Genomic DNA, 26,008 nt, shown 5'->3' with positions numbered 1-26,008 from the left:
CAGTTAGGTCCTCTGGAATCCTGGGGAATTTAGTACATGCATGGAAAGAGGTTTAGCTGGTCAGTTAAAGGGTACCACATGAAGAGGAGGAGACCTATTCAGTTGTCTTCATCAACTCGGACCATGAAATCCAATACAGACAAGTTCAACAGAAACACCTGGGTTAAAGTCCTAGAATCTGACAGTGCCCCAGGACCTCCATGCCATAAGTGTAGGACAGATGATGCTTCTTTCTTAAAACTGAAAAGGGGGAGGGAAGCCTATAGAAATGGACAGGAAAGGCACTTCCTCACACCAAAAAGAGTCACCACAATAGGGACCTGGAACGTGAAAACACTAATCACAGTCAGAGAACCGACTTCCTCATGCATGAGCTCAGTCACTTCAGGTGGGATGTCAGTGGATTGGCAGAAACACATTGACAGGAACACAAGAACATGTAGTAAATGCATGCAAGATTATAAACGCAGATGGAGAGGGAAAACATGTAAATGACAAAATTATTACAGGGGAACAATTGCTTGACCTCTGCTATGCAAATGATTTGTACATATCCAACAAAAAATTTATGTAGGCCAAACTATCAAGATGCTGGAGGTGGGAAATCCCCTGGCAAACACACATACACACATTTTATTGTATTGTTCTGTGTATTCTGTATTATTCTGTTTACTCTTATCTACCTTCCTAATCAGCCAATTATTTCCTAGTGTTGACTTAGGGTCAGATCACCAACTTGTTATGGCCAACATTCAACTGAAACTTAGGAGAGACAGGCCAGGCAAGATGAACCAGAAGATCGATCATAAACAACTGGTGAACCCAGCTATATGGAGAAAATATAGAAGATCCGCTGAAAACAAGATGAGGGAAATCATGGTCTGAGTTTATGAGCAGAAAGCAAATGGGAGAAAATCGAAAGAGCTGTACAGGAAGCTTCAAAGGAGACCCTTGGTTATGCAAAAAGGACAATGCCAGTAGAATGGCTTACTGCAGGAAGAGGCAATCTGCAGGCAGCAAAACACCACAACTGTCTGTGCAGGGAGGTCAGAACGAAAAGCGAAGAATAGAGAACTGTCTATACAAAGTATATACAAAGGGGTCGAAGAGGCTAGACTCCATAATAAAACACATATTATCTATGATGCTATCAGATAGATAACTTCCAGATATGCTCTATGGATTCAGGTGATTAAAGATGGGCAAGATCATTTATGAACGGAACCAGGAGAAGTAAAGTAAAGATGGAGACAAGACTTTGACACCCTGTGTAATAACCCTAATGCTGTCAACGTAGACTACAATGAGAAACACTTCGGCAGCCACTCAAAACCCAGAGATGATGAAGAAATATTAAATATTGGCAGGAACAAGATAGAGGAAGCCATTAAGAAAGCAAAATGCAGGGAGGCCCCAGGAGTGGATGGCATCATGGTGGAGGAGCTGGAGGTAGCTACAACAGGCTCAGGGGCTAAGGCACTTTTCAGGCTCTTCAGAGAGATATGGGAACACAAAGTGATTCCCATGGAATGGAAGCACTCAGTCATAATTCCCATATAGAAGAAGAAGGACAAGCTGGACTGCTCAGATTATAGGGGCATTAGTTTGTTGTGCCATAGCAGCAAGATCTTATCCTCCATTATCCTGCAAAGCATCAAGTGCAGAACAGAGAAAATCCTAGCAGAGGCCCAGGGTAGATTGAGAGTTAACAGGAGCACAGTTGATCAGAGCTTGACTTTGAGGCAACAGGTAGAAAAATATGAATAAGTTGAAAAAGACTTATATGTCTTTGACATCGACTTCAGGAAGGCATTTGATAGCATTTGGAGAAAAGGACTTTGGGAAACAATGAGATTCTACAGGTAATCAGAGGAAATCATAAGACTACTAGAAAATGCCTTTAATCACACCTTTGCATCAGTCAGTCTGTGGAGAACTAAGAGATCAGTTTAAGACAATCATGGGAGTGTTGCAGGGATGCGTCCTCTTACCACTACTCTTTAATCTATTCCTGGAATTAATAATAGCAACAGCCCTAGAGGATGAGGCAATAGATGTGCAGACAGGTGGCGTGTGAACCCACAACTTGCATTTGGCTAATTAAACAGCACTACTTGCTGAAAGTCCAAATGAGCTGCATGCCATGGTACATGGAGTGGTGGCAGTAAGGGAAAACCTTGGAGTGAAAGTAAACATCGAGAAGACTGAGATACAACAAACACATGGGAAGGGCGCACAAGGATTTTAACATTGTAATAAAGAATCAGAACCTCAGTTCAAAGGAGGGAACTATTTCAGACATCAAGAGGCAGAGAGGGAAAGCAAAGGCTGCATTCCAAATACTAGGAAAGGTTTGGTCAGCAAGAGACATAACGACAATGACAAAATTACAAGTATATGAGACACTGGTCTTGAGCTGCCTTCTGTACAACTCTGAAACCTAGACAATGAAACGCTCCTCAGAACAGCGACTGACTGTGTTTGAGATGGCATGGCTCAGGTGGATTTTAGGCATCACACAAAGTGACAGGCTGCCCAATGATGACATTAGAAACATCTCCATCTGCAAAAAGAAGTAAACTATAGGTTACGGCAATGGAACTTGAGATACTTCAGCCATGTTATGAGAATGAATGATGGCAGGTATGGGAAGATATTACTGCTTGGAGGAATGCATGGGATAAGGTGAAGAGGAAGGCCCAAAAATCTCTGGATAGACAGCATAAAGGAAAACTGTAGAACCTTGGGTATGACGATAACACAAGCATCTAGGACTAACCAGGATAGGAACAACTGGAGTACCGCCACAGGGCTGTCCTTGCATGCTTAAACATTGCTGGGGCATAGATGATGATGATGATGATGATGATGATGATGATGATGATGATGATGATGATGATGATAAATCAAAAGTGGAGTGAAAGAGAGTACTGAAACAATATAAAGTCAATCTGAGAAAAGAACATTCATGATAATCTGGCTATGGCTGAGGTCTGGGTTTTCCAAGAGCAACATAGCAGGGTGAAATGCTGCTTAAGATTCCAAACCAAAAGCATCCACTTTTGACATCACACAATAGGTCTTATAAAATAGTACCTGCTAATGCAATGGAAGTGGCCCTTCATAGCAGACTCCAACAATCAAAACTGAATGCACAGATCTGATTCTTGCAGGGGCTCTCAGTCAAGTGTTTGTTATTCATTCCAGTGTATAATCTGATGAAAGCAATTCTTCACAGTGCAGCCTTTCAAAGATTGGATAGCCAGGTACTTGGTCAACTAGTTTCGTCCTAATATATATCTTATTTTTCAGTCTTTTTTTAAAAATTATTTATTTATTACATATGCAATACTCTGCCTGCATGTATGCCTGCACACCAGAAGAGCACACCAGAGCTCATGATAGATAGTTGCAATGTGCTATGTGGTTGCTGGGAATTGAACTCAGGACCTCTGGAAGAGCAGCCAGTGCTCTTAACCTCTGAGCCATTTCTCCAGCCCAAATATATATCTTTTAACAACTTGGAAGTTAATGGGCATGAACCCCATAAATTCTTCTCTGGATATTGTTCCTTAAAACTCAAATATTAAGAAACCTAATGATGCTAATCCATCTTTTATTCCTTACAATCTGTAGGAGTGGAAGACAGCCAGCTCCAGCAGACCTCAAGGTCAGAGATGAATGTGCTGTGAGGGTCAAACTGAAAATAATCATACAGATGTGGAAACTCTTTTGTGAAGCTGAGAAGCCCACAAAGCAGGCTATGTGAAAATCTGTACAAAGTTAAGAGTATTGTTACTCATAGCTTCACTCAAGGCTAAGAGTCAAGATACTAAAGAATGGCTCAAAGAACTAGATAGGCATGAAAGACCAATACTCTCTGCCTAGTAAACATATCTGTTTTTAACTGTCGTTTAAAGTAATGCTAAGAGGACTGTTACTTCTTAGGGGAAAATGAGAAAAGAAAGAAACAAACACAAATATTGGATTCGCTAGAGATAATCCTTAGGGGTAAAGAACATTCAATTCAAAATGTTTAAAAAATATAACATAATGCATCCATATGCAATTGAGTTCAATGTACAGACAAATCATTTACAACTTCAATGCAATGCACTTTGTTACAATGGATTTAGATCAGTAGGTTCAACAGGGGCATAATCACAGGATTTAGATCCTCTGAATGTGTCCTTTACTATATTTCAAAGTGAAATTTTTGATTTTTATGTTACAGAGACAACTTTAACTTTAAAACTATCAATACATCAGGAATAGAAGAATACCTATGACCAGAAGATAATTTAGATATTTTGAATAATCCATTCCTTTTTATTTTTGCTGAGAACATCTAGGAACAAAGCAATTATAAGAGGGACTGCTCTATTCGATTCAGTTGAATATGCAGTTTTCCAGCAAATTTCTTTTAAAAATAGACTCTAAATCTGAATTTTAAGTGAGACTTATTTCTAGTATCGTAACCATGAACTTATTGATGTAAGAAAATTGGTCAGGTATATAAACAGGAAACAAAAAGTATAGATAATATAGACATGCCATAATGTAATCACTTGAGGGTATTCTGACTATAACTGTAATTGCTGTAGATACAAGAAATGCTCTATGTATGCTTATTTTTCTCAGTACTCAATATGGCATTATATATGTTTATATATTATATATTTTTAATATATTGGTGTAGGAGGCTCTTCTGTCTATGTTGCTTTCATTGGTTAAATAAAGACACTGCCTTGGCCTTTTGATAGGGTAGCACTTAGGCAGGTGGAGTAGACAGAACTGAATGCTAGGAAGAAGGGCAGAGGGAGAGCCGCCATGGATCTGCCAAGTCAGACATGCTGAATCTTTCCTGGTAAGCAATGACCTTGTGGTAACATACAGATTATTAGAAATGTGTTGAATCAAGATGTGAGAGTTAGCCAATAAGAGGCTAGAACTAATGAGCCAGGCAATGTTTAAATGAACACAGTTTCTGTGTGATTATTTCGAAGGTTAAGCTAGCTGGGTGGCTGGAATGAAAAGCAGGCCCTCTCTCCTTCAACAATATATATTCAAAATGTTGTACATCATGATGCAAATACTAAGCACCAATCAAGACATTGTTGTGGAATAGAACATTTGTTTAACTAAGTAAAGATGGGTTACATTTGTTTATGTTGCATAATAACTGTTTAACTATGTAAATATATATACACTTAGTTCTAATCTCAGGATACAAGGCACAATTCAAAGGAACATCTGCACCTGGCCTGAACTGAAACACATTTCAATAAAAGAGAAACCATACCTGGGTGTCTACCAAGTACCAGGCGCTGAACTGGGTTCTTCAAAATTTTCGTCTTTGTGTCCTCATAATATCCCACCACAAGGATTTATTAGCTGAACTTACCAGTGTGTTCAGGGTCAAGAAGAGAATAAGTGATTAATTTACCTGAGTTCTATCCAAAGATCACCCTGTACCCCTCAGACAGACAGATATACTCATAGACAAATAGATGATAGGTAGATACATACTTACATATATACACCCCCATACAATACATACATACATTCATAGACACAGATCATGTGACTTCCTCCTATTGAATGCAAGTGCACTTGAAGAGTTACACATTTTAGACCTCACACTTCTGTGTGAATTGATTTACTCTCACTCTCTTAAAAGCCAGTGCTAAAATAGAAAGCATAAGCTAATTAAGTATCCAAGAACATAATTAAAAGTTATTTGCTGTGCATATTTGCATGTGGACTACTTTTCTCTGGTTGCCAAAATAACGAACGTCAAGGTGCTATTTAATAGCTGCTTTTACTGCTGATATTTTTTTCTGTCAAAGGATAAAATTTAAAAGTTCATGCTTTGCTTGTTTCAACAGACATCATCATAGACAGATCAAATATTCACCATTTCTTATCCTGAGATCTAAGCTCTACATAGAGATAGAACACAATACACCTGCCAACCATTCACAATGGTGGCTTTCGCAGGACCTCACTATGGATTTATTGCCCTCTCTGGTTGGATGCCAACCAGAAGAGGAGAGCAAAGGAGTACTATTTGCATTCCTTCTAGCAATTCACTCATCTCTAATATATGATTGTGATACCTTTATCACTTTTACATTACAAAGGATATTCTAATTCTTAATACATGATACATTATTTTAAAATCATGAATTTCCTTGAAAGATTCATGATTCACTATGGCCAGAAGAGCAGGTAGGCTAACCACAGATCTTCAACCCTTGCTTTGCTTCTCTAAATCCAGTATGGAGGCAGCATCCTTAGCTCGGCAATGGAATACCTGCTGCAGCCATACTTCTTCCTCCCTGCCCCCATCTCTACTGTACCCCAAGATATTCCCCTCCTAAGTTCCCACCCTCCATTCGCTCACTGCTTAACCTAGCTCAAGCAAGCATTCTCTGGGACCCACAGGCCACTCTTAACAGGAAAGCAACTGTGCTAAGTGCAGTTCTTCACCTCTCTCTCCACTCCTCCAAGTCCAACTCTCCAGCTCATTCCCCAGCTCTGTAGCAGGACTTCTGATGTGGCCTCTCCTCACTCTCTGCCCTCATTTCCAGGAGATCAACTGAGCAGATCCTGGTGTAGCATCTTGATTTCTACCCTCCTGTGAACCTCTTTAGGTCCAATAACCCATTCCCATTCCTAAGTGTCCCCTCCCAATAGGTAGAAACACATTGATATATAACCCCAGTGGCTTATCTATCACAACTCTAGAAGAATTTCCTACATGGCAACGCACAGGTACCATGATCTCCCAAGAACCAGAGAGTAAACAGAAACCAAGGAACAAAACACCCACTCAACAAAGACAAGAGCAGATATCAGCCCTTAGAATTATAATCTTTCCAACCCCAGATGCCTAGATGCCAGTGTAACAGTACAATCAATAACAGTCAGGACACTATGTCTCCATTAGCAACCAACAACCATACCACAGAAGACTGTGAATATTCCAGCATGATGAAGCACAAGAAAAAGACCTTAAAACAGCCTTTTGTTTATTTGTTTTCTGACTGTGATAGAGGTCCTTAAAGAGAAAATGATTAAGTCCTTTAAATAAATCAATGAAAATCTTAGGAGATCTTGTTTATTTCCCCTTCCCCGGGGTATCCATGTATGTCTCTCTTAGAAAATTGGGACTGGGGAGGGGGGAGAAGGAAATGTGGAAGCAGGCATGCAGGAGAAGAACATGAGGGAATGGGATGGTCGAGATGGGGGAGGAAAGAGGGAGAGCAAGGAGAGAGATACCTTGATTGTGGGAGGCATTACGCAGCTAGTGTGAAACCTGGCACCGGGGAAATTCCCAGAAATCCACAAGGATTACCCCAAGCTAAGACCCTAAGCAATAGTGGGGAAGGTGCTTGAACTGGCTTTCCCCTGTAACCAGATTGATGACTACCTTAATTACCATCATAGAACCTTGATCCAGCAAGTGATGGAAGCAGATGCAGAGATCCACAGCTAAACATTGGACTGAGCTCCCAAAGTCCAGTCCAAGAGAGGGAAGAGTGATAATATGACTAAAGGGGTCAAATCCATGATGGAATACCTATAGAAACAGCTGACCTAAACTAGTGGGACCTCGCTTACTCTGAACTGACAGAAGGGGAACATGTATAGGACCAAACTAGGCCCTCTGAATGTGGGTGACAGGTATGTGGTTGGGATAGTCTTTGTGGTCATTGGCAGTGGGACCAGGATTTGTTGCTAGTGCTTGAACTGGCTTTTTGAAGCCCATTCTTTTTGGAGGGATAACTTGCTCAGTCTAAATATAGAAGGGAGGGCCTTGTTCCTGCCTCAAAGTGATATGTCAGACTTTGTTGACTCCCCATGGGAAGCCTTACTCTTCCTGAGGACTGGATGGGAGTGGGCTGGGGGGAGTATGAGGAGGGGAATGGGATAGATATGTAAAATGAAAAAAGATCATTTTAAAAATAAATTAAATAATTTAATTAAAAAGAATGTAATCCAAAAAATAAAAGAAATCAGAGAAAAAAAACAATGGAATGAAATGAATAATATTTTTCAAGCTCTGAAAAGTAGCCTAGAATTAATAAACTGAATCAATAGAAAACTCAAATTGAGAAAAATATAAAAATGAACAATCTAGGAACTATAGCAGGAACCACAGAGACAAGCATCAACAAAAGAATACAAGAGATGAAACAAAGACTCTCAAGAACTGATGACATGATAGAAGAAATGGATACACCAGTCAGAGAAAATGTTGAATCTAAAAAAAAAAAAATCCTGGCACAAAATATCCAGGAGAACTAGGACCTTATAAAATGACCAAATCTAAGAATGATAGGAACAGAGAATGGAGAAGAAACTCAGGTCAAAGAAAGAATACTATTAAAAGAATCATAGAAGAAAATTTCCCGAACCTAAAGAAGTAGATGCCTATCAAGGTATGAGAAGCATACAGAAAATCAAATAGATAGGATCAGAAAAGAAATTTCTCTTGCCACATACTAATCAAAGCACTAGACATACAGAACAAAAAAAGAAAAGACTATTAAAAGCTGCAAGGGGAAAAGATCAAGTAACATATAAAGGCAGACCTAATAGAATTACACCTGAATTCTCAGCAAAGACTCTGAAAGGCAGACAGGTTTGAACAGGTGTGCTATAAACTCAAAGAGACCACAGATGGCAGCCCAGACTACTATACCCAGAAAAATTTTTCAGCACCATACATGGTAAAAATAAGACAGACCATAATAAAACCAAATTTAAAAAACATCTACTTACAAATACAGCCCTACAAAACTTTGCTAAAGGGAAACTAACTACACTGAAGGAAACACAGAGAATAAATAATCCAAAAAGAACTAAATCAAAAGAGGGGACATATACAAACACATGCAAACAGACACAAACACAGAAACACGACCACAACTACCAACAACAGAAACAAAATAACAATCACTGGTCATAAATATCTGTCAACATCAATGGTTTCAATTTTCCAATAAAATGACACAAACTAAAACAATGGATGTGAGAAAAGGAACCATCTTTCTGCTGCATCTAAGAAACACACCTTAACACCAAGGATAAACATCACCTCAGGGTAAAAGGATAGAAAAAAGGTATTCCAAGCAAATGCACCTAAGATGCATGTAAGTTTAGTCATTTTATTATCTGACAAAATAGACTTCAGACAATGCTAATAAGAAGGGATATATAAAGACACTACAAACCCACCTAAGGAAAAACCAAGAGGACGTTACAATTCTTAACATCTATGCCCCAAACACAAGAGCACCCACATTTGTAAAAGAAACATTATTAAAGCCTAAATCACATATTGACTCTCATACACTGATAGAGGGAGATTTTGATACTCTACTCTTACCAATAGACAGGTCATGTGGCCAAAAATTAGGCACAGAAATGCTGGGGCTATCAGACATTATAAACCAAACAGATGGACCTATCAGATATTTACAGAACATTTCAACAAAACATAAATGAATATATATTTTTTTCAGTAACTTGTAGAAATTTCTCCCAAACTGAACACAAACTCAGTCACAAAGCAAGTCTCAAAATATACAAGAAAATGAAATAACACCCTGCATCCTATCTGAACACAAGCTTTGATTAAAACTGAATATTAACAATAACAAAAACAATATAAAGCCTACAAACTCATGGAAAATGAACAACTTACTATAAAATAAAAAATAGGTCAAGACAGGAATTCAGAAAGAAATTAAAGATTTTTATAGAATTGAATAAAAATGAATATATAAAATACCCAGATACAATGATGGTAGTTCTAAGAGACAAAACCATAGCACTAAGTGCCTACATAAATAAGCTGGATAGATCTTATAATAGCAATTTAACAACATACCTGAAAGCTCTAGACCATAAACAAGAAATCACACCCAAAAGGAGTAAATGACAAAAAATAAACTCTGTGCTAAAGTCAATAAAATAGAAACAACAACAAATTACAAAGAATCAATGAAATACAGAAGTGATTCTTTGAAAATATCAGTAAGATTGACCAACCCTTACCAAAATTGGCTAAAAAGCATGGAGAGAACTACCAAATTAACAAAATTAGAAAATGTAACATGATAACAAACACAAAGGGAATCCAGACCCAACAAAGAAGGAGAATTACAGACAAATTTCCCTTAAGAATGTAGGTGCAAATATTTTCTATAAAATTCTTGCAAACTGAATCAGATAACATATAAAAGAAATAATTCACCATGACTAAGCAGGCTTTATCCAAGCAACGCACAAATGGTTCAACATATGTAAAACCTCCATGCAAAAAAAACTGAAAGACAAAAACCACATGATCGTCTCATCAGATGCAGAAAAGACCTTTGACAAAATCCAACCCCCCTTCATGATCCAAGTCCTGGAGAGATTAGGGGTATAAGGGAAATATGTAAATATGATAAAGACACTTTACATCAATTACAAAGCCAATATTAACTTAAAGGGAGAGAAACTCAATGAAATTCTACTAAAATCGGGAACAAAACAAGACTGTCTACTCTCTTGATATATATTCAATACAGTACTTGAAATCTTAACTAGAGTAATAAGAAAACTGGAGGAAATCAAGGCGATAAGAACTTGAAAGGCACTGGGTAGAGGTGATGCACACATTTAATACCAGCACATAGGAGACAGATGTAGGAGGATCTCTGTGAGTTCGAAGCCAGTTTGGTCTCTAATGAGAGTTCTAGGACAGTCAGAGCAACACAAAGAAAATCTGTACTATACACACACACACACACACACGGAGAGAGAGAGAGAGAGAGAGAGAGAGAGAGAGAGAGAGAGAGAGAGAGAGAGAGAGAGAGAGAGAGAGAGAGAGAGAGAGAGAGAGAGAGAGAGAGAGAGAGAGAGAGAGAGAATTTGAAAGGAAAAAAAGTCCAACTATCTTTATTTGCAGATGATAATACATAAGTGCCCTAAAAATTCCATCAGGAAACTTCCACACCCAATTCATACTTTCAGTTATTAACTTGATAAAAGATTAACTCATAAAAAATCAGCAGCCCTCCTATACACAAATGAAAAATGGACTAAGAAAGAAATTAAGAAAACAACACCTTTTATAATAGCCTCAAATAACATAAACTATCTTGGAGTATCTCTAACCAAGTAAGTGAAAGACTTGTATAATAAAAACATCAAGTCATTGAAGAAGATATCAGAAGCTGAAAAGATCTCCCATGCTCAAGAATTGGCAGGATTAATATAGTAAAATATGGCCATCCTACCAAAAGAAATCTACAGATTCTACATAATCCTTCATCAAAATTCCAACACAATTCCTTATAGATCTTGAAAGAAAAATTCAGTTTCTTATGAAAACACACACACAAAAAAAATGAGTATAGCTAAAACAATCCTGAATAATCGAAGATCTCCTAGAGGTATCATTATCCATAATTTCAATTTATACTATAGAACTATAGTAATAAAAACAGCATGGTATTGAAACAAAACAGACATGTTAATCAATGGAATCAAATTAAAGACACATAAATTCACACACCTATGGACACGTGATGTTCGATAAAGAAATTAGAAATATACATTGGAATAAGATAGCATCTTCAACAAATTGTTGCTTTCTTATTGCTTATCTTTAATGCTAAATTGTTCTATTTACCACTAAGTACTCCAGAGTCGGATGTTGGGGTGAAAACCTGCTAGATCATAGAGGCCAAGAAGCAAACAACTAAACTTCCTTTTTAGCTGGAGACCCAGCAAGAGGGCATCTCTTCAGCTGTCCCAAACCAAAAAGTCCATCCCTACTTTCCCTGTGTGTTTCTCTATCCATCTCCCTGGCTCCTCTGAACTCTCTATAGCTAATTCCTGTCAATTTGTTGCTGGCTCTGCCCCTTGATCCAAGGTCGATTTTAATAAGACAGTCTCAAGTCTTCACAGTATGAACAAATGGTGATGGGCCAGCTGAATGTCTGCATGTAAAAGAGTGCAAACAGATCCATATTTATTACCCTGCACAAAACTCAAGTCCTAGTGAATCACAGCCTTCAACATAAAACCAGTTACACTGAACATGATAGAAGAGAAAGTGGAGAAGTTCCAGCTCAAGGTCTAGCTGTACCACTCTTGGGCATAGATCCAAAGGATACTTCATCCTACCACAAAAGCACTTGCTCAACCATATTCATTGTTGCTATATTTATAATAGTCAGAAATTAGAAACAACTTAGATGTCCCTAAACAGAAGAATGGGTAAAGAAAATGTGGTATATTTACACAATGAAATATTATTCAGCTATCAAAAAATACATCATGAAATTTACAAGCTAATGGATGGAACTAGAAAAAGTCATCTTAAGTGAGATATCCCTGACTCGGAAAGACAATTCTAGTATATATTCACTTATATGTAGATATTAGCTGTTAAGTCAATGATAAGCAAGCTAAAAGTCATAGAACTACAGAGGTAGGTATCAAGTAGTAGACTTGAGGGTAAGATTGATCTCATCTCATTAGGAAAAGGAAATAGAATAGATAGTTATGGATGGAAGGGGAGGGGCTGGAATAGAATGATCAAGGGGGAAGAAAGAAGAAGAGGGAGGGAATATGGAGAGAGACAGCTAACATTAAGGGACATTCGAGGGGTAGTATGGAAACCTAATAAAGTATAAACCTCCTAAAATATATACATATATGAAAGCAATCTAAAAGAAATTACCAAATAATGAAGGAGACAGTCTTAACTAGCCATCTCTTGCTACCAAATTAAGCTTACAGAGTAACATTGGGTTACATATAATTAAACTATTGGCCAAAGAAGTCCCATAGGAATCCCAAACACTTCACACTATTGTCAAGAATATAGGTCACTCTCCACAAACTGACAGCAAGGCTCCATTGCTGAAGACACTACACAACTCAATGAAAATGAAGACATTGAGCTGGTGCCTACATAGAGCCTTTGCCCCTGAGTCCAACTGTCTTTGGTATGGGAAGGTACTCTGCAAACTACCAAAAGAGAATGTAAAAACAAAGCCAACCACAAATCCTTTGATCAACAGTAGTGCCCTGCCTGTAAGGTATGCTAGGGTAATGGTAGCACAAAGCTTGTGGGAGTAACTAACCAATACCTGATTTGACTTAAGGCCTTCTCTATGAGATGGAACCTATACCCAATACTGCTTTGGTGACCAAGAACCAAAGATTAGATACCCCAGGGTCCTGAGGTAAAAATCACAAAATACAGGTTAAAAACATCAATCAAACAAACAAAACAAATTGCTATAAAATTATTCCTAATGACATGTTGGTATGTTCCCAGACTGCGGTGTAGGAGGTTCTTCTATCTATGTGTTTCTTTCATTGGTTGAATAAAGAAACTGTCTTGGCCTTTTGATAGGGCAGCACTTAGGTAGGCAGAGTAGACAGAAATGAATGCTCGGAAGAAGGGCGACAGGGAGCTGCCATGAAGTCGCCAGGTCAGAGATGCTGAATCTTAGTAAGCCATGACCTCATGGTGATACACAGATTAACAGAAATGGGTTAGATCAGGATGTGAGAGTTGGCCAAGAAGAGGCTAGATTTAATGGGTCAGGCAGTAATTAAATTAATACAGTTTCTTTGTGGTTATTTCGGGGGTTAAGCTAGACAAGCAGCTGGATGCAGCCTGCTCCTCCATACTACAAGACTGTGCCTTGATCATCAAAGAAGTTTTCTCCTGCAGAAGATAGAGAGAAATACAGAGACCTACAGCCAGATATTATGCTGAGAGATATGCCTTGGAACACACAGCTTTAAATAGGATTTATCTATCAAATTCTGCTCCTCAGGGCTCAGGCAATGCCACAGAAGAGAAGGTGAAAATAGTGTTAGAGCCAAAAGAGATGGAGGACACCAAGAGAAACTGATTTAAAGGTTCTTTAAATTAATGCAAGCAAAGGTCATATGAACTCACAGAGATTGGGGCAGCATGCACAGGGCCTGAACAGGTCTGTATTAGGTCCAATGTATAAATATTAAGTTTTTTATATTAGTTTAGTGTTTTTATGGTATTCCTGTGTGCAAATGATTGAGTTTCTGATTCTAGTGCCTTCTCTTTTCCTTCTGTTTATTTATCTTGTCCAAATCTGAAGTGATAGATTTTGCTTTATCCTGTAGCATTTTATGTTGTTAATATTTTATTATTATCCTTGAGAACACTCTGCTTTCTAATGAGAGACAGAAAGAGTGTGAATACGAATGTGGGGTGGGGTATGGTGGGAAGGAACTGGTAGGAGCAGAGGAAATTCCCAAGAAGCCATAATCAGAATATATTATGTGAGAAAATAACCTATTTTCAATAAAAGGGAAAAAAGAAATATGCCATGATTACTAGGTCTAATATCCTTTTAAATAAAATTGGGTATACAGGAACTTGGGAGAAGGCAAGATAGATAAATGCTTATGGCAAAACCCTGGAGACCAGAGTTAATCCTGAGAAAATGCAGAAAATTTAGGCAAGAGAAGTATCCTGCTGTAATCCCATTACTAGGGAGTCAGAGATCAGAGGTTCCAGGATGAGCAGACTAGCTAAATTAAATGTAATTAAGCTCTAGATTTAGCCAAGGATCCTGCCTCAATAAATAAAGTGGGGGGTGATCAAGGAAGACACTAGATATTAATTTTTGATCTACATATGTATCCACATGTGCCCACACACATGTGAAAACACAGACACACACACACTACACACACATACTAATAATTAGTTACACTGAGGAATATAAATGCAATATATGACTATTTTAAAACATTTAAATACTTTAGGGTACAAAGAAACACTCTGTGACCCAGTTAACTTAATCCAGAAAATTCCTCACAGGCATACCCAGATGTTTGTCTCCGAGGTGATGTCAACAGTCAATATAACCCAGCAGAGAATCTGTGGTTACATCTGTTTGTCCTTATACAGACACTGAAAAAACACACTCACAATTGGGGAGCTAAAACATGTACACAAAAGGGGAAGACAAGGATTCCGTTACCAGCTTCTATCACTGTCAGCCTATGGCTCTCCAACTTCATTTAAATATGTCTATACATACAATAGGAAGTAAATTCTAAATACTTCTATGTGAAGTCTTTTTCATATTTCACTTCAGTGTGTATCAGGGCACACTAGTATTCCAAGACTCATTCATCTGTAATTACAGAGACTTTTAAATGTCAGTATGTGAACTCTGCATATGAGTATCAGTTTGACTCATTTTAATAGGTGTATTTTTTTCAAAACATGGTTTCAAACTGATCTAAACATTTTATTATTCATAAAGGCATTAGTTTATTCACAAGTTCTGACCATTTTAAAATAATATACAATTCATATTCTTGCAAATTTTTACATATGCTCCAAGATTTCTGGGTAACACATTCCTACAAACGAAACCATTGGTTGAAGAGTTCTTTGACAAGCGTATTGTAATTAGAATCTGACTGCTCCTTGGAAGCCCATGTTGAAAGGGCCTTATCTCAGCCTGTGTTGCTATTGACAGTGGTGGTACCATTAAGCTTGCTATACAGCAAGTTAGGATGAAGCTAGGCCACGAGGATGTGTTAGCGAGGAGGGGGATAAATAGGACTTTGGAGTCTTCTCTATTTTTCATCCCCTAGCTTCCATGAGGTGAGCAAGCCCTATTATGCAGGACTACCTCCTCACACACCCTAAGTAATATGGGCAACTGAAAATGAACTTGAACTTCTAAAAACTGTGAGCAGAAATAAATTTTTCCTCTTTTTTTTTTTTTTAAGATTTCTTGGGCTTGCTTTAGCAAAAGAAAGCTGACTTACACTATATCTTCTCTCTTATGTGTGAAAGCTAAACAGAGGTGATTTGAATTTAGTACAGTGGTTATGGAGATTAGAATAGATGTAAAGGAAGGGTGTATAAAAGACAAAATTGAATTTGATTACTACATGTTGTGTATATGTTTTGAACCATCACAATGAATTACGTTATATGTATTAATTACTCATATAATTTTAAGAGTTTTTTGTTGATTCCTACTTTCATGGTTTAAATTAGCATAAAAAAGCTTCATTATGGTATTTTAAGCATAATTATCTGTTGTTGATCTTCCTCCCCACAAGGGTCTTCAGCTCCCTGACCCTCCTGCCTTACCCTTCCACCCCAATAGTTCCTTTCAATTTTGATGTCACGTGTCCTATGGTCCTTCCTCATTTCCTTGACACCTTTTTCTCTTTTAATATTCCTCTTTCTAGTTTCATGAGCCTCCCTCCCAACCCCCTCTCTCTGATACACATGTATATGCTTTGAAAGCTGGTACCCACATGTGGAAAAGAATTTACAGCAAATACCCATAAGACTTGAAAGCCACTAGACAGTTCTGTGCACGCATATGTTCATTGTTGCTCTATTCGCAACAGCAAGGAAACGGAGTCACCCTAGATTGTTCCTTAGCCGATGAATGACCCATAAAAATGTGCTATGTATATACAAAATACTTTCATTCAGTCATAAGAAAATGAAACTTGGAAATTTGCAGGAAAATGGATAGATTTGAAACTGCTATTTTAAGTGAAGTAACTTAATTTCAGAAAAAGCACTTTTAATTTGATATATTTAAGCAACTTTCTAGTACAAAAATTCTACCAATGTTAATAAGGTAACTATATTTACACATCAACTTGAAATATATATTCATATTTAAGAGAACACAATTTCAAAATTATTGATTCTTTCAGCAATTTGCATCATGTCATCTAAATACACTGAAGTATTGTATAATATTTTTGTGACTAGCTGGAGGATCAGTAAGATTTGTTTTGCTCAGAAGTGTACAATTTTTTAATTCCTAAATTTAAGGATTTATTGATGATTTTGTTGTATATAACAAAGGCCTAAAAACGTTGTGTTTATCTTGTCAGTCTCTACATTTTGAACAGTTTGGCCAGCTCTGTAATTTGCTTTAATTGTTCGATTATGGAACCAACAGCCTTTTAAGAAATGGTATGTGAGACGATGTTATGGTTAGAACCTAAATGTGCATCCCCCCAAACACAGGTGTTGAAGGCTTGCTCCCCAGGTGTTGGTGCTGTAGCGAAGCAGCAGACATTTTAGGTTCATGAGCCAAGACGAAGGAAGTTCACCTTCTGATACATGTCCCTGGGGATGCCGTGATACTGAGTCACTGCCCCGCTCCTCCGCCTCTTTCTTCCTTTTCAGCTTCCACGAGTGGAGCAGGTTCCCTCCCGGACCTGCCTCCCACCACAGGCCTGAGAGAAAATGGCCAAGTGGCCGCGGCCGGACATCATGAGTCAGAATCAACCTTCCTCCTTTAAGATGTGATTTTTGTCACAGTGCCTGAAACTCAACCATACATAGACTGGGGACTACTTTATTAAAATTTTATTTTGAAGTAATTGTAGATGCATATGCAATTGCAATAAACTGTACAAGAAAATGTCTTATTTCCTTGTTCCCTAGTGGGTATATCATGTAAAATACAGAATAACACCAAGACCAGCATATTGACACTTGCTCAGTCCAAATGCAGAGATCATTGCCACCACCATAAGAATCCCCATGTTGCTAACTTAGAGCCCTACTCGCTTTGCTCATTCCTCTCTGTAACTCTCAACACCTGAAAGTCAAAAGTCTGTTTTCTGTTTTTATGACTTTGCCACTATTACATGAATAGACTCACATATTAAATAAACTTTTGGCTTTTCCATTCATATAATTATTTGGGGGATTTGTGTATACATCAAAAATCCATATTCTGTTTAATAATACTATATTATATAGGTACACTTTTATCTCTTTATATTACAATGTTTCATAATTTTAGCTATGAGAACCTAAGCTATCATACTCAACATAGTTGGATCTAGTATTGGAGCGGAGAGGAAAAGAGAAAAGGAGTACAGACTGCAACAGAATACTAAAGTCGGTGAAGTAGCAGGAAGAGCTGTGAGAGGGTAATGGGGTGAATACGGCCAAAGAATACATCAGAGTTAAGTGAAAATATCATGTACAATGAACATATACTAATAAACATGACATGTATTAAAGTTTTTTAATATGTATTTTATGCAGGTTTATATACATGCACCACATGTGTGCCTGCTGTCTATAGAGGCCAAAAGAGGACATTAGATCCTCTGGAATTGAAGCTACAGATGATAGTGTGCTCATCACTCTTTTTGCACTTTTGTGTGGTATAAGATACCCTGTGTTCACTCATCTTATACAAACCTGGGATCAACCATTCCTTCAGGGATACCTGGTTCTTTTTTATCTCTTGTTTATTTTTATTTCATATGCATTGATGTTTTTGCCTACATTTATGTCTGTGTGAAGGTGTTGTGAGCTGCCATGTGTGTTCTGGGAATTGAACCTAGGACTTCTGGAAGAGCAATCAGTGCTCTTAGCCACTTGAGTCTTCTCTCCAGCTCACCTAGTTCTTCTGGTAAGGAAGGATATTTAGACACCACAATCTGGGTACCACCTGTGTTCATTGCTACATGGGTGTTGCATTTCCAGTTCTTTTTTTATTTATTTTTATTTTTCCATTCAATTATTTACACTTCCTTCCCTCCTCCCAATCCCCTCCAGCTCCCCCATAACCCCTCCTCCCTCTCCCACCCTGCTTAAGAGAGGTCACAGAACCCTGCCCTGTGAGAAGTCAGTTTCTCACAGTAAACAGAGTAAGGATAAAAATGTAGTACAAACGCCTTAGCATAAGTAAAATCTCCAAATCTTACTGAAAGTCCTTAGATTACACAGCACCTGCCGTTCCATTCTAACATTCAAGCTTTCTCCACTTTTAATCTGTGATTTTTATCTTCATCTGGGAGGAAAAAAATGGCTTTCATGATTTTCAATAAATGCGATTCTTTTCTTAATACCTCTATTACCACCCCCCCCCCCCCCCGTATAAAAAATCATCTGGTCCTGCCAAATGATTGCTCTGCTCAGCTCCTGAATCAGGTCCACATATCCTCAAGGTCACCTGCCCAATTTCGCTGTGCTCATTGCATGATTCTGCCTGATGGCTGCTTAATTTAAATAGTAAGGAAATAAAGAGGGCCATAGTATTTCCAAAATACCATATTTCCATTGATCACAGTCTGGGATTGGTATGTAAAATAAAATAAAAGGCTGTTTTAGAAAAATAATAAGAGCATTTCAAACACTGAGATATTACTTGTCTCTTCAAATATGTTGGTAATGTTTTTGAATGTTTATTTTTTTTTCTTTTGCTGGGGCCGGGAGTGCTCAGGATTGACTACAGATCTTGTGTATAAAAGACAAGTGTTTTCCCACTCGGCTACATCCCAGCACCACTTCATTATGGAGTAATTTTATTTCCTTATAAACTAATTGAAAAGAAGACACAACAAGGTAGAAATGAAATAACCTAAAGCATTTAAAGATTATTTTAAGGTAAATCAATACAAATGTATTAATTTTGGCTTTGGAAAACTTTATTCAAATGATCATCTTACCTTATGCATGGTTCTCTGTTTCAGGATTATAAAGATTAATATAAATTTAGAAACAAGAAAAACTTTTATCACTTCAACATCTGAGAGGAAATCTCTGACAAGAGTTGCTCAAAACACATACTGGCTTATCATTAACTTGAAGACTTTCTAAGTATCATGCTGGTATTTTTATGACTTCTCCCTTGGAAGCATTTTATTAAAAATTACATTTTTACATTAATCTTTCAGAATTATGTGGGCATAGAGCTCACCTCTTGTGTTTAGCAAGGGATGACTTTATCCTTCTGTACCCTTTATAGCCATAAGCTAACCACAGCCATCACCATGTGATGTGGGATCCCTTATGCATGCTGTGAATATCATTGATTAACAAAGAAACTGCTTTGCGCCTATAGCAGAACAGAGTTAGATGGGGTAAACTAAACTGAATGCTGGGAGAAAGAAGGAGGGGTCAGAGAGAAGCCATGTATGTAGCCCCACCAGAGACAGATGCCAAAACTTTACCCGGTAAGCCACAGCCTTGTGGCAATACACAGATTAATGGAGATGGGTTAATTTAAGATATGAGTTAACTAGAAATATGTTTTAGCTATTGGCCAAACATATTGCAAATAATATGGTTTCTGTGTGATTATTTCGGTGATGAGCAACTGGGAACAAACAAGCAGGCTCTCACAACAACCACACATACATCACCACAGACAGGATAGCTTCCTAATAAGAGCAGGGTATGCTTTTCAGACTATAAAGGATATTAACAAAGAAAAGTCATGAGCTTGGGAAGGATGGAAGCAGACTGAAGTTTGAGCTTCCATAACTGTAGGTACCAGAGATGAGCAAGCAAGCAGTGTAATGTACAAAGATGGGTCTGGGGATACCCAAGATCTGGTCGTGTGTCCAACTCGCCCTGTGTGCAGCAAATTAGTTCATACAGATTTAGGCCATATGAGTAGTAGAACATTAAACTATAAACCTGATGAGACAGTGACTCCAATCTACTTGGAGACAGTTAGACCACATTCAAAAAAGTACACTGAGTTTGGCTGACTGCACAGTCAGCACACATAGACTTGAAATTTCTGTGAAAACACATGAGTACCCTTACTATTCTTTGAACTAGCTCAGGATGTCATACTCTTTGGTGAAAGCAGAACCAATATGCTTGGCTACCTTGAGTATCTTTCCAAACAGTAAATAATTACTGTATATTTAATAAAAGGGGGAACTAAAAATGCATAGGTCTTTGTGTGAAAAATGAGGGATGTTGATGCTCCACATGACATAATCTCTCAGGAACTAATTTAAATGGTTTCTACTAAAGACAAAAGGGACCAGTTTAATTCCCTAAGCAGGTAAATGTCAAACAATTCAGAAGCAGAGTTTTTAAGTACTGATTTTTTTTTTAAAAGATATTAACATGCTGGCCTGGGGGTTTGATACAACTGTCTTCACACCACACATTTATGTATGGTGCAAAGCTACTTCACTTTTGTGGGACATGAACCATTTTCTACCTTGCCATTTAAATCAGAACTTAGATGTAATTTTTTTTTTAATTCCAAATTTATTTTCAAATTTCCATGAGGAAAATGGCATTACCTTTAACATTGCTTCCTTATATTCAACTATTAGCATAAAGGCAAATTTGAATGATCCTTTTCATTTTCTAATTATGTTCAATTGTGTGCATATTTGTATGAAAAGTTGAGTGACCTCTATACACTGTAAACAGCAATCAGATGCCAGAGAACAACTTCAAACATCATTCTCAGGTCATTATCCAACTTCTCTGAGAAGAGAGCTCATGATAAGGCTAGACTGTCTGCTTGGGAACCCAAAGGGATCATCTATCTCCACCTCCTCATTTTTACTTTGGTACTGAGACTCAAACTCAGGTCATAAATGACTTAACTATTCGCCTTGAATTTTCTGGGCTTAAAATTTTTAATATAGAAGCAGAAGTATGAGAAATTCTTAATGTTGTTTCAGACTTTAAAATATTTTATTATAATCCTTATTTACATAATTTGAATGTTATCAGAATCTTCTTAACTCTTAGGATGCTTGAGAATTGTATGGGACTGTGGCTTCTCTGAAGTGTGTTTTTCTTTCTTTTATAAATGAAGGCTTCATTAATTATTAAACTACGCTATCAAGTCAGGAAAAGCACTTTTTATGGGCTGGGAAGACAGGTGGTAAAATGCTTTTCTTACAAGTATGAGGGCCTTAGATGTAAATTTTAAAGTGAGCAAAGTCACAGCTCTGTGAAACACTCTTTGTAAACCAAACGCCCAGGTGACACACTGCTTGCCTGCCTTTAAAAAGCCAGAGGGAAAACTGAAACTATTATATGCTACATAATTTCAGAGTTTGAGGAATGCAAGTCATTTTATCTTGCATGAGCTCATAATCTTTTAAAATATCATCACTTGGGGCTCTTACCCAATGATTTTTAAAGCATGGTTTGCATGCTTTAAACTGTTTTAGGTCATATTTAAAGGCAGTTTAAATGTATGTTCCTATATCACTTCAAATTAAAGTTAGCTTCAATTTATTTTGGAGGTAGTGAATACAACATTTTTTAATCATCACACATAACAAATTAGCAGTGATAAAGCCAATATTAAGAGATAAACTAAGTACAGAAATGGGATTTCAAAGCTTAAAAAAAGTGAGTCCTGGAATAGTGAGGCATGCTTTAAATTCCAGCATTTGGGAAGTGGAGGCAGGTGGACCTCTGGGAGACCATCCTGGTCTACAAATGAAGTTCTAGCCAGGGCAGCCATGACTACATAGTCTTAAAAAATCCAGAAAATCCACACATTTTCATCCTTGGGAGGAGGTTACCTTTCCTATTTGATATTCTTTAAATAACTTTGATAAACTCCCTTTAAAGTGTTTCACTGTATATAGCTTTCTCCAAACGTTCCTCACATACATAGCCCACAGTGGGACACACTTCCAGATACTGCATGTTTTGACAACTGAGGAACTCTGTGTCTGTCCTTGGGCCTCCAGACAACATTGTAGGTGATAAGTACGGGAGTTGCCTATTTTGATTGGTGGTTTGTCAAAGAAAATTTTAAGTTTCCATTATTGTTTCTCAAAAATGTGGTCCAAGAGTTGTAGCCATCTATTGTACTACTCTTGATGGTCCACATCCCAAGGACTCTCCACTGAGGCTTCTAAGTCAGTTCCGAGAATCACCGAGTCACGGGAATTTGAGATAGTCAGCATCCATCTTGTAGATGGTATTTCTGTACTCTGGGTTTTTTGTTTGTTTGTTGCTGTTAGGTTTGGTCACTTGGCGGGGGGGGGGGGGTGCTGTATTTGTAACAGGTATTGCTCTCCACCTTTGAATTCACTGTGTAGCTCAGACTGAGCGGGTAACTATGGTGATCATCTCCCTGCAGCCCCACAAGTGCCAGTATGACCACTGTGGGCCACCACATCTGACTTCTACACTGATTTCTAACTTGAGGACAAACATCTGCTCTCAGAGCCAAGCTCTAACACCGTGGCTGCCTGAGCATCTGCCCCACCCTGCCCTTAGCAGAGAATTTACCATGCTTTTTCTCTTCCCTTCAGTGATGGAAAGTGCTCATTAATCCTTAAAAATTAACTACTCATCACTTCGATCCAAGCTAATGGGGATCATGTAACGTACGTGCAGTACAAGAGAAGGCTTAGAATTTTGTTGGGTTTGGGTGAGGAGAGAGAAAGCTTTTGTGAAACAATTTCCTCTGTCACTTAAAACTCTTCCGTGAGGAATTAGCTGCTTGAGCATTAAAGGGGAGAAGACAACTCATAAATACCAACCTGAGCTTCTTTCCTAATTACGCAGAAAGTTAATTCCATTATTATCACTTGGGAAGGAGGATGGGAGTGTTGAAATAAGTGAGAGGGCTGTCTCTTAAAGAAATTCACTTATTTTTCCATGGCTAATGGAGTTTTAGATTCCAGGTTGCCAGTGGACAGATACAGTCTAAATGTATTCGTGTGATTATTTTGATGCAATTTATATACTATTCATCATTCTACTTCTACCTTTCTGTGTTTTACCGATATGAGGCCATGTGTAACTTATAAGCATTAAACTAAGCATAAAGAAAGGGTTCTAGAGGCTCACACGACTGGAGGGTACCGATTTGGCAGAAGCAAGATTTCCTTTGTCAACATTTTGAAACCAACAGATTATTAATAGAGCTGCAAGACTTTGTGGTCCTGTTAAAGGAGTTTTTGTAGAAAAATGCTACAACATTTCTAGATATTACCATATTAACTTAAGGTCGGGCAGGAAAACTTTAGGATTTCGCAAAGCTTAGTTATTTGAAAGCTGTTCTCCCCAGGGAAAAAAGACTTATTTGATACACACATACACACACACCATGAGTCCTTTCAAACTGAGCCATTAATTCGCATCATTCTTTCTCTCTCTCTCTCTCTCTCTCTCTCTCTCTCTCTCTCAGTCTCTCTCTCTCTCAGTCTCTCTCTCTCTCAGTCTCTCTCTCTCTCAGTCTCTCTCTCTCTCAGTCTCCCTCTCTCTCTCTCTCTCTCTCTCTCTCTCTCTCTCTCTCTCTCTCTCTCTCTCTCAGTCTCTCTCTCTCTCTCTCCATCTCTCTGCTGTCCTGGTCTGCAGGAAGGGCCTCCATCCTCAATACCAATAACAACCCCTTTTTACCCTTTCTCCCCAACTCTTCAGCTAAGAGATCTGCAGCTGTTTTTCAGGTGTGTGTGTGTGTTGGAGGAGGTCAGTTGGTCCCTTCTCTGGCTCCCCTCTACTGGGTGCTCATCTGGGATAGTTGACAGTGAGAGTAAGGAACCCGGAGCTTCCTTGCCACCTGAATACCTGACCCCACCCCCAACCGCCAGCACTGAGCGAGCCACCTGCGAGGCCCCCAGTGAGTACCCAGCTTTCTGCCCCTAGGTCGCAGTTTCCTTCTTGCTCCCGCTCTTTTTCCTCCCTTGTGTTTTTGTCACCAATTATTTAAAGGCGAAAGAAAACAACTACAGATAGTCTCCTTCTCAGAAAACAGACATGCTTTCCCCAAACCCTTCCCTCCTGCCTCGTTTCCTCCTTTGAACACAGGTGGGGGCTGCTAGGCAAAGGGCTCTAGTTTCAAGCACAGATCAGTATCAGGTTCCCAATGGGCCAGCTTCCCTCCGGTTCAACATATTCTTTTTCCACTGGGCACTTCCTCCCCCTTTTCAGGACCTATTCTGCCCATATATATATATATATATATATATATATATATATATATATATATATATATTTAACATGCAAGATAGTGTGAATTCCAGGTGTGTGTGTGTGTGTGTGTGTTAGTCTGATGATGTGCATATGAATTGCCTGTCTCACTCTGTGTGAGCCCTACCATGTGGCTAGTAGATGCAGGACAGTCGGACGGCTCCAATTGTCCTGCTAGGCTAAGGGTGGACCCTCCGGAACTCACCTGTCTGCGTCCAGGTAACTGGCCAAGTGCCCTCTGAGCCGCGTTCCAGAACAGCTAACCATGCAGGGCTCCCTCTCCCGCGCATTTGCTCTGCACCCCACCTCTACTTAGGGGGATTCTGATTTTATTTCTGCACCCCAACCCCCAAAGACAGCGGGATCGTTGCCCACCAGGGCTCCTTACCTCAAACAGAGGACCGATCTTGTTTTTCTCCAGGTAAGCCTGGATTCGGGTTTGTTGACGAGACGCCATGGAGAAATAGATGGGTCAGCCGAGAGAAGACAGTGCCCCTTGGCTGGAGACAGCCCCTCCTTTGCCCCCAAATGGACCCGGGACAGGAACTCTGGAGCCTGGGCTCCCGGGCACAGCGGTGGGCAACAACCGGGTAAGCGGTGAACGGCGAGCCCGAAAGGGAGCAGGGAGCAGAAAGCAGGGAACCCCAGCGAGGCTCTGCCAACTCAAGCAACTCCAAAGCGAGGAAAGAACTCCATCGCGTCCTGCAGCTCGCGCCCACCGGCTCAGCTTTCCGCAACGCGGCCGCCGCGGGGAAATCGCGGGCAGAGGCTCGTTTGTCCTCTGGGCGGCAGCAGCAGGAGCTGGTGGCCAGAGGCGAGTGTCTGTGCAGCGCCTCCGGTAGCCCAGCTTGGGGACAGCGGCGGCCGCAGGGGTGGCAACGCGCGGAACCGCCCAAAGCGCGCCACGGTGTGCGCCCAGCTCCAGGCTGCCAGGAGCCAGTACCCAGGCTGCTCCCCAAGGCGGTGCTCGCTCCCTAGCGACAGCGCAGCTCAAAAAGCCAATGGTAAAGGTGCTTCTTTCAAAGTGCACATAAATCTGGTGCTTGTTGGCTACTCCTTGGCAGCTACAACTGCAGTTCCAAAGAGGATGGTCCTCCCCACCCAGGATGATCCTCTCCTGGGCGCCTGCTCTGCCTTCACTAGCTGAGGAAGAGAGAAAGCCAGAAATTAAAGCTAGTGGGCGCGTTTTGACGCGAAAACAAAGTTGCTTGTCTTTAAGAG

At 39.2% G+C, this 26,008-nt stretch overlaps 1 protein-coding gene across 4 annotated transcripts in view; it reads right to left on the bottom strand.

Annotated features, from left to right (window-relative positions):
• The window catches only part of C16H8orf34 (chromosome 16 C8orf34 homolog), a 371,793-nt gene extending 346,151 nt beyond the window's left edge, over positions 1-25,642 (bottom strand). For all 4 annotated transcript variants that reach the window (XM_057790534.1, XM_057790535.1, XM_057790536.1 and 1 more), the window contains exon 1: positions 25,176-25,642. In XM_057790534.1, coding sequence (XP_057646517.1) covers positions 25,176-25,244 — 69 coding nt within the window. In that variant the 5' untranslated portion in view covers positions 25,245-25,642. The remainder of the gene's footprint in view (positions 1-25,175) is intronic.
• Positions 25,643-26,008: the final 366 nt, after the last annotated feature.

Source organism: Chionomys nivalis, chromosome 16 (assembly GCF_950005125.1).
Source record: "Chionomys nivalis chromosome 16, mChiNiv1.1, whole genome shotgun sequence".
Taxonomy (NCBI): domain Eukaryota; kingdom Metazoa; phylum Chordata; class Mammalia; order Rodentia; family Cricetidae; genus Chionomys; species Chionomys nivalis.
This window is presented reverse-complemented; position numbering and strand designations above follow the sequence as displayed.